Consider the following 8,491-nt stretch of genomic DNA (forward strand, 5'->3'; position numbering starts at 1 on the left):
GAATTCAGTTCCAAGAACCCACGCCATAAGAGGAAAACCGGTTGTCTTCCTCACGTAAGGCCGTATGTACAAACTTCCTGCCCCAGATCACATCCCACAAACAATATAAATTAAATGTAAAAACACACTTTTTAATTAGGGTCTCACTGTTGTAGTCCTCCCTGACTAGTCTGGAACTCACCGGAATATACCTGCCTCAGCCTCAGGAGTGCTGGAACTAAAGGAATGTGTCACTAAGCCCAGCCAAGAAAAATATTGTTACACACACACACACACACACACACACACACACACACACAGAGTGAAGCTAACAATTCATGCCTTTTAGAATTGTCAGGATTATATGGTAGCCATTGTAAGGTCCTCTGTCACTTTCTTGAGTTAGGTTAGATGATTGAGCTGGGTACTTTCTGAGCAAGCTGGAGGACGGAGTTTGCTCCTCAGAACCTGTATCCAAGGTAGAAGGAGAACTGCAGATTGTCACCTAGCCTCTCTACATGAGATGCTGACACCATACATTTAAAAATCATCTCAGCCAGGTGGTGGTGGTGCACACCTCTAATGCTAGCACTCGGGAGGCAGAGGCAGGTGGATCTCTGAGTTCTAGGACAGCCAGGGCTATGTAGAGAAATTGACTCGGAAACCTCCCACAAAAAAAATTCTTAACAGTCCTGAACATGATACACGGTGCTGCTGCATTCACATTCCTTCGTGTGGCACTAGGTGGTGGCCTCAGTTGCCTGTGGTAGTGATCTGAGCTGTAGGAAAATAGGAGGGGTGTAAACTTTGTGACCTTGTTTTCAGGAATTCTTTACGGGGACATTTTTATTTTTGGATTTCTCTTGTGAATTTTCATATCTATAATGCATTTGCTTTTCTTTGGGTCTGGGATTAAAAGACATCACTATCCCGCTTCTTCCTTTATTCTTTAAGGAGAAATTAGAAATTAGACCCCCTACTTGGTTGATTGGTTGGCTTGCTTTTGGTTTATTTCTCTTCAGTGGAAAAGGAGGACAAAGGTTGTAATTGATGTTTGAACTCCTAGTGCTTTTTTTTTTTTTTCAAAATTTATACATATAGAGAGACCACTAGTCAAATCATTAAGTACAGAGTAACATTGGAGTGTCAGCGGGAAGACATCAATGTAGAATATGTCATCACTGCCCCTGTGGAGTTGAGCTGGATTGGATCACCTTAAACTATAGTCAGATTGAGGTCCTGAACCTCCCTTACATAGAAGGGCCGGATCAGCTAGGTTACCATCTGAAAAGGAATTCCATAGCCTCCCGGTCAGCTACCTGTAGCTGTAGATAGCCTAAGAAGCAATTACATACTAGCAATAGTGTGCTCTGTGTGAATGCACCTGGGATGATTGTCTCTCTGAAGAAGGAAAGAACTGACTCCCTTAAGATGTCCTCTAAGTTCCATACACGTGCCAGACACATAAATACACACGCACACTTATACAGACATAAATGAAATTTTTTTTTAAATTTAAAGGGACTTAAACATGTATTTTTGATATCCCTTGGGAAGGAGTCTTAGAATCAGTCCCCTGGGGATACCTACGGTGACTTTTTTGTTTAACTCAGGATCAGGAGCTGCCTGGCATTGCCCAGCCATTTAGTATTGATCCTTACTTGTGTAAAACTGCCCAAGCCACAGATTTGTTACATTCTTCTCCTTGGCTGAAGTAAACTTAATTCCTTTTGTAGACTGTTTAAGAAAATTCAAGTGTTGGGGCTGTAGAGATGGCTCAATGGTTAAGAGCACTGACTGCTCTTCCAGAGGTCCTGAGTTCAAATCCCAGCAACCACATGGTGGCTCACAACCATCTGTAATGAGATCTGATGCCCTCTTCTGGTGTGAAGACAGCTACAGTGTACTCACTCATAAACATTAAATATATAAATCTTTAATAAAAAAAAGAAAAAAGAAAATTCAAGTGTTTATAAGATAGCTTAGAGGGCAAAAGCACTTGCTAACCAAACCTGATGACTTGAGTTTGATCCCTAGAACCCATATGGTAGGACAGTACTCTTACAAGTTGTCTCTGACCTCCACATGCATACTGTGACTTGTGTGTGCCTGTACTTACACTATATAAGCACACAGACATAAATAAATATAAGAAAATGGACGATGCTGTCTGATAGAATGGTGAGACAGTCATTGTGGCTCATGTCTGTTAATCATAGGTCTCAGGATGCTAGGACAGGAGGATTGCTGTGTATTTCATGCCAGCCTGAACTACTATATCAGACCCTGTCTCAAGTTGTTTGCTTAATTAAAAGTTTAAAAGAGCTGGGCAGTGGAGCAGGCCTTTAATCCCAGCACTCAGGAGGCAGAAGCTGGAGTTCTCTGGGTTCAAGGCCAGCCTGGTCTGGAGAAGGAGTTCCAGGTATTCCGCCTGTGAAGCCTTTCCAAAAGAGGTGACCAGATTTTGAAAACTAGTGGTGGGGAGACCTAAATTCTAAAGTGATTTGCGATTGCTTTTAATACTTTTTCTACTTAAAAATGTTTTGTGTGTTCAAGTGCCCACCAAGGCAAGAAAGTCACAGCGGAGTGTCACAGCACCAATTTGAATCGCTCGGGTTCCTGTCTGCTTAAAACCTACCCCAAAACTTTCTGAAGTGGCGTAGAATTGCAGTTTCGTAGATGTGTTGATTGGAAATCGGGGATAAGAGTTTTTTCCCAAGGACAATGGATTTAAGGGAAAAGGGAAGGGGCAGATGCTGGAAGCTAGCATGGCTGCTCTCAGGCCTGTGGATGCTTTGCTGTGTGTACCCTTGGTCGCATCTCTTTTCTATAACTCCATTTCTCTTCAAAGTCAAATGGCAATTCTGGGTTTTTGAAACTTGATAAACATTCTGTGGCTCAATGAGATGCATGTAAATTTTGTCAGACATTTAAAGGTGTGTTTTGGGATGGGCCATACTGCTCAGTGGTTGTTTCTATTTTGTTATTTTTAGAGACTTTGAATAGGTGGTTCATACTGGCCTCAGACTCCAGCTTCTTAGGTGCTAAGATTATAGCACTGTGCCACTTTGTCTGGTCTAGACATTGAGGTCATGATTGTTAATTCCCAACTATGTGGTCAGGTGCCAGAGACCAGAATTTCATCAACTACTCCGTGCCATTACTAACGTTCAGTAGTTATTCATGGGTGCACTGTGGTCTGTGTCTTTTCAGGGAGAATGGAAGAGTCTCACTTCAATTCTAACCCGTACTTCTGGCCTTCTATCCCCACGGTCTCAGGGCAGGTAAGTGAATTGTTTTGTTCTCCCTGGTGAGTAGTACTTTGTCATGGTGGTGTTTCTGCTGTGGGAGCTGAAGCAAAGTAAAAACATTGCACTGAATCCGTTACTACTGAGAGTTACATGGTGTGGGTCTGGCTCCTGTCCAGAAACGCAGAGATCAACTCCTTGTAGCTGATTTCCAAGGAAGACAATGAAAAGTCCTTAGGGAACAGACAGAGTCGTTTGCTCTTTCTGAAGAGGGTATTCCTCTCCTTTTCTTTTAGATTGAAAACACTATGTTCATCAACAAGATGAAGGATCAGCTGTTGCCAGAGAAGGGCTGTGGACTGGCACCACCTCACTATCCCACTTTGCTGACAGTGCCTGCCTCAGTGTCCCTGTCCTCTGGCATCAGCATGGACACAGAGTCCAAGTCAGAACAGCTGACCCCACACAGTCAGGCATCTGTTACCCAGAACATCACAGTGGTCCCTGTACCATCTACAGGACTCATGACTGCGGGTAAGCACCCCTGCTCCTCTCCAATCTGAGGTGTTGATCTCCCATGATCAGTACCCCAGTCTGGAGGGCTCTGAGGACATGGGGAGTGGGGTATGTGTTTAATTCCTCAATCAGATTTTTATTAAGTGCCTACTGTGTACCTAGCAATGTGCTAGGCATTGTGGGGGATACAAAGAAGTAGAAGATGCGGTCCCTGCCTTTGAGGAGGTGACATTCTTTCCTTCTCTGAATCAAGGAGTCTCCTGTTCTCAGAGGTGGAGAAGAGAAGGGAGTCAATCAAGGGGTAAATCTCACTGTTACTGGGGGGCTGGGGACAAGGGTTAGGAAACCATTGGTTTTGTACAGGGTTTGGGGTTTCCTTTAGAGTATGGGCTGGAGGGTGGTGGTGAGGGTTAATTAGACAATTGTCTGGGGAAAATGAGATAGTGAGTGTCAAAGATGAACAGCGTGACCCCATGTTCTTTTCCTCCCCACCCCAGGTCCTGGTTTGGTAATCACATCCCCTTCAGGCTCTCTTGTGACCACAGCCTCATCAGCTCAGACTTTCCCTATCTCGACTCCCATGATTGTCTCAGCTCTTCCCCCTGGCTCACAAGCCCTACAGGTGGTCCCTGACCTCTCCAAGAAGGTAGCATCAACCCTAACTGAGGAAGGAGGCGGAGGTGGTGGTGGAGGTGGCACTGTGGCTCCTCCTAAACCTCCTCGGGGCCGCAAGAAGAAGCGGATGCTGGAATCAGGGCTTCCTGAGATGAATGACCCTTACGTCCTTGCCCCTGGGGATGACGATGACCATCAGAAAGATGGCAAGACCTACAGGTAGGAATCAAAGCCAGGGGCAGGATGGGTTGAGGGTCACTATTTGAAGTCTCCCCCATCTGCTTTGGGTTCTGCCCCAAGTTAGGCTCTGTGCTCTAAGCAGCTGTCTACCTGAGAGCCATTTGCATGTCCAGGTGTCCTGTACTGTGATAGGAAGGCGGGGCTCTTGGTACCTGTAGTTGTTTAGACCCTTCCTCCTTCCTCCGTTTTAGAATAGAGGTTTGTCAGAATTCTTGACTAGTTTTTCATTGACAAGAGTTTCTCTCTTGTAATACAGCTTCAGACGGGGTTCCAGACAATGTCTGCAGCTTTTTTTTCCTTTCTGTTTATTATTTTCCAAGAAATCCTCTCGTAAGCACCTTACCTAACCTGTGTGCCATCCACCAGCTTTTGGGCTGTGTTGAGCACTGAGTCCATCAGCCCTGCATGGTTGGGATGGGAGGAGTAGTATACCTCTAAAATGACTGTTCGACCACTTTCTAATTCATGGAAGTCATTTTGATCCTCCACTTTCTCCTACATTGTCCATTCCAAAAAAGCACATGCATAATTGCATGTTGTACTTCATACAAAGAAACTCCTTACCTTTTGAAAGTTGAAATAACTTTAACCTCCTTGAGAACTGTTAGGGTCCCTAGTGGGTACTGGGCACTTGGTCCCAATGTTTAAAATGGGTTAACTTTTACACAGCTTTCATAGACAGGGGCAGATTTGCATGGCTGGGAGACTGGTTCTGTCCTTAGTGTACCGAGATGGGCAATGTTGTTCCCATTTTAGGAGCGAAGGGAACTGCGGCACAGGAAATGGACAGAGCCTTGGGCTCATGGATTCAGTTCCCGGCTCCACCACGAACTTGCTGTGTGACCCTGGGCAAGTCCTTTTTCCCCTCTCTGCGCCTCAGTTTCCTCATCTGTAAAATGGGGAGAATTCTTTGTATGCCTCCCATTTGTTGGGAGTATAGATGAGATAATCTTTAAAATGTTGGGAAGTTCAGAAAGATGAGAGCTAATCACAATTTAGCATTATTTACTTGAATTGTTTAGTTCTTCTATGGAGACTATCCACAAGTACACTGTTTAAATACCTCTTTATACATGAAAAAGAGGGCGGTGTTGCTATGCAGAATATATTGAGCACTGCAGAATTCCAGCTGTAATCCAGAAGTTCATTGTAGCTTTATTATTACAGGTGTACCCCACTTTATACAATAAGTGTTCCTGGAAAATGTTTACATCATACCATATTATAAAGGTACCTGACAAGTTTGATTCATTTAAAGGCATTCTTTTATTATATCAGTTAAATGAAAATCCCTTTAAACTTGGTTGTGTAGATACCTGGATTTTTTTTTATGTATTTGCTTAAAGTGAGGGCATGTGACATGAGATGCATTGATACCATGTTGAAGGTGAAGGCAGCCCTTCTGGTTCACCAGGGCCTTCCATTCTGCCAAGTTAATTTTTTTTTCTCTATACTAAAATCATTGTGGATTTTGCAGCTGTGTATGAATATGTGCACGGGTGTATATATAAAGAATTGTGAGTACACAGCTGGCAGGCAGGAAGCCTTCTGGGACCTTCTACCCTCAGTGTTTTTGGAATTCTTAAAAGCCCCCATACTTGGATGATTAAATAGTACACTGAAACTGAAATGACTATATCCTAGTTGGAAAAAATGGCTTCAGAAACTTAAAATTCTAAAGTCCAAAGGGATCTATTAAATCACAAAGAATCCTGGCTGGCTGCCTGTCTTATAAAGAAAGAATCCTGATTTTGGTGCATGTGTGTCAGCTCTGCCCATCGCAGTTGTGAGTGGCACGACTGGGCATGGAGGGTTAGGAGCTGCTACTGTGGACAACTCAGCTCCGAGTCTCTGTTCCCATCTGCGAAGTGAATGGGAAAGGCAGCCAGATTGCCCATTGTGTGAAAATATTTTGAGGGGAAATCAGAACACTTGAAACTGTTTCCAGCATCTTAGATTAGAAAAAACTGGGATAATAATCACAGTGATCATTGAATCCAAGGCCACTATTGCATAGCATTGTTAATGTGTCTGATGTCCATTAGTGTCCATTGAAGTGATGGCCTGGATGGTGTGGGTGCTAGCTTCCCTTCCTACCGCCAGAGCGGTCCTGAGTCAGACTCTTAATAGTCAGTACCTTACAGTCAAGGACACACTTGGCTTCCTAGGACCCTAGAGTTTTAAAACATAGGTTGAATATTTCCTGTCCAAAAGTGGTTAAGACTTTGGCTGTTTTCAAATTTTGTAATATCTGCACATATATGATGAGACCTGTGGGGATTGGGCCCATGTCTGAACATGAATTTGTTAGGCTGGATGTGGTACCTGGCACACACTAGCAATCTCGGGAGGCTGACACAGGAGGATCAAGAGTTCAGTGCCAGCCTGGTCTCTATAGCTTCTCAAAAGCCAGAATAGAGACGACTGCTGTGGAACTTTTATGAGACTGTTGGATTTGCCAGCCTTAGTCCTGGCTCAGAAGGGTATAGCTATCCCCCTCCCCCACCCCCTTCCCCCTATCCCAGTAGTGGGTCAAGCCTAGGATCGCTCTCCCTAACACTTTGGACTTCCTCACTTTCTCTGAAGTTTCTCCAACCCACATAACTGCTGGGGTGTTCTGGGGCTGCCTGCTTGTTGAACCTTCATGTCCTTTTTTTCTTTTTTTTTCTTTTTTTTTTTTTTTTTTTTTCGGAGCTGGGGACCGAACCCAGGGCCTTGCGCTTGCTAGGCAAGCGCGCTACCACTGAGCTAAATCCCCAACCCCTGAACCTTCATGTCTAACTCAGAAAGGCATGGCTTTCTTCTTTTCCATCTGCCTTCCCTGCCAGTTTTCTTTTAGACTTTAATAAAATTGTGCTCAGGCTTTAAGTAAGAGAAGGGAATTCATTTGTTCCAAATATACCTTATTTAGATAACCTAAATGTACTTTTACACAGTATTTTTAGTGAACCTGTGTTTTGATTTCCATCTGTCCCATAAGGCAACATGTAGAATTTTCAGTGCTTAGTTTTGGATATTTGAGCATTTCAGGTTTTAGATTTTTGGATTAAGGAAGCCCAGCCTGTACTTAAATGATCATCAGACGTCAGTGCCCTCACCTGCAGATGGCTCTGCAGCCTCTGCTTGAGTCCTTCTAGTGTCAAGACTATGGAGTTAGTTAGGTCAGCATTGGGCAATCATATGCTTACAGCTGCCCTTTGACAAATAGCTTGTTTTTGGAGCTTTTGGGCTCCTTTGTATAGAATTAGAATACCTGCGAGGTTATTTTGAGTAGAAACAAAAGATGCTTAATTAAAAGCACCTACCTCCATCCCTGGCAATAGTAGCAGCAGTTGTGGTTGTCATAGCAACTGTCTGACCATCCTCATGTCGTTGAATCCTAGGATCTTTTGAGACTGGTTATGCTGATGCCGAACTTTTGTTTTCTGTTGTGAGATGGGGGTCTCAGGCAACCCAGGCTGGCTTGAACTCCTGATTGTCCCGTCTCCCACTTCTTGGGTGCTGGGACTATATGCGTGTGCCACTGTACCTAGCTTGCCAGTCTGTTTTCAGTTAAGTTTTTCAGCTTCCCCTCTAATTAAAGTTTTGATGAAGATTTCTTTCTGGTTTCTTAACACAGGGTCTCACTCTAACCCAAGCTGGAATACATCCTAGGCCTCAGTCACCCGAGTGCTAGGATTATTTTCTTGTTTATAATTAACTTTCATTTTAAGGGTGATAGGACTTAAATTAAAATGTATGTTGGAGCTGAGGATACAGTTCAGTAGTAGAGCACTTTCATGGTGTGTGGCAAGACCTAGGTTCGAGCCTCAGCACTGTAAAAACATTTCTTTTTAAACAGTGAATATGTGTGCTCGCTTCGGCAGCACATATACTAAACAGTGAACATGTTC

At 43.8% G+C, this 8,491-nt stretch overlaps 1 protein-coding gene across 20 annotated transcripts in view; it reads left to right on the forward strand.

Moving 5' to 3' along the window:
• Nucleotides 1-8,491, forward strand: part of Zfp384 (zinc finger protein 384) — a 29,530-nt gene that overhangs the window by 12,034 nt on the left and 9,005 nt on the right. For 9 of the 20 annotated variants that reach the window (XM_017592416.3, XM_017592413.3, XM_063285450.1 and 6 more), the window contains 5 exons: nucleotides 3,193-3,263; nucleotides 3,524-3,761; nucleotides 3,997-4,044; nucleotides 4,241-4,577; nucleotides 5,355-5,447. In XM_017592416.3, the coding sequence (XP_017447905.1) occupies nucleotides 3,198-3,263; nucleotides 3,524-3,761; nucleotides 3,997-4,044; nucleotides 4,241-4,577; nucleotides 5,355-5,447 (782 nt within the window). In that variant the 5' untranslated portion in view covers nucleotides 3,193-3,197. Of the gene's footprint in view, nucleotides 1-3,192; nucleotides 3,264-3,523; nucleotides 3,762-3,905; nucleotides 4,045-4,240; nucleotides 4,578-5,354; nucleotides 5,448-8,491 lie in introns of those variants that run through there. The other 11 variants (XM_063285447.1, XM_063285454.1, XM_063285453.1 and 8 more) reach the window with 4 other exon arrangements.

This window comes from Rattus norvegicus, chromosome 4 (assembly GCF_036323735.1).
Source record: "Rattus norvegicus strain BN/NHsdMcwi chromosome 4, GRCr8, whole genome shotgun sequence".
NCBI lineage: Eukaryota > Metazoa > Chordata > Mammalia > Rodentia > Muridae > Rattus > Rattus norvegicus.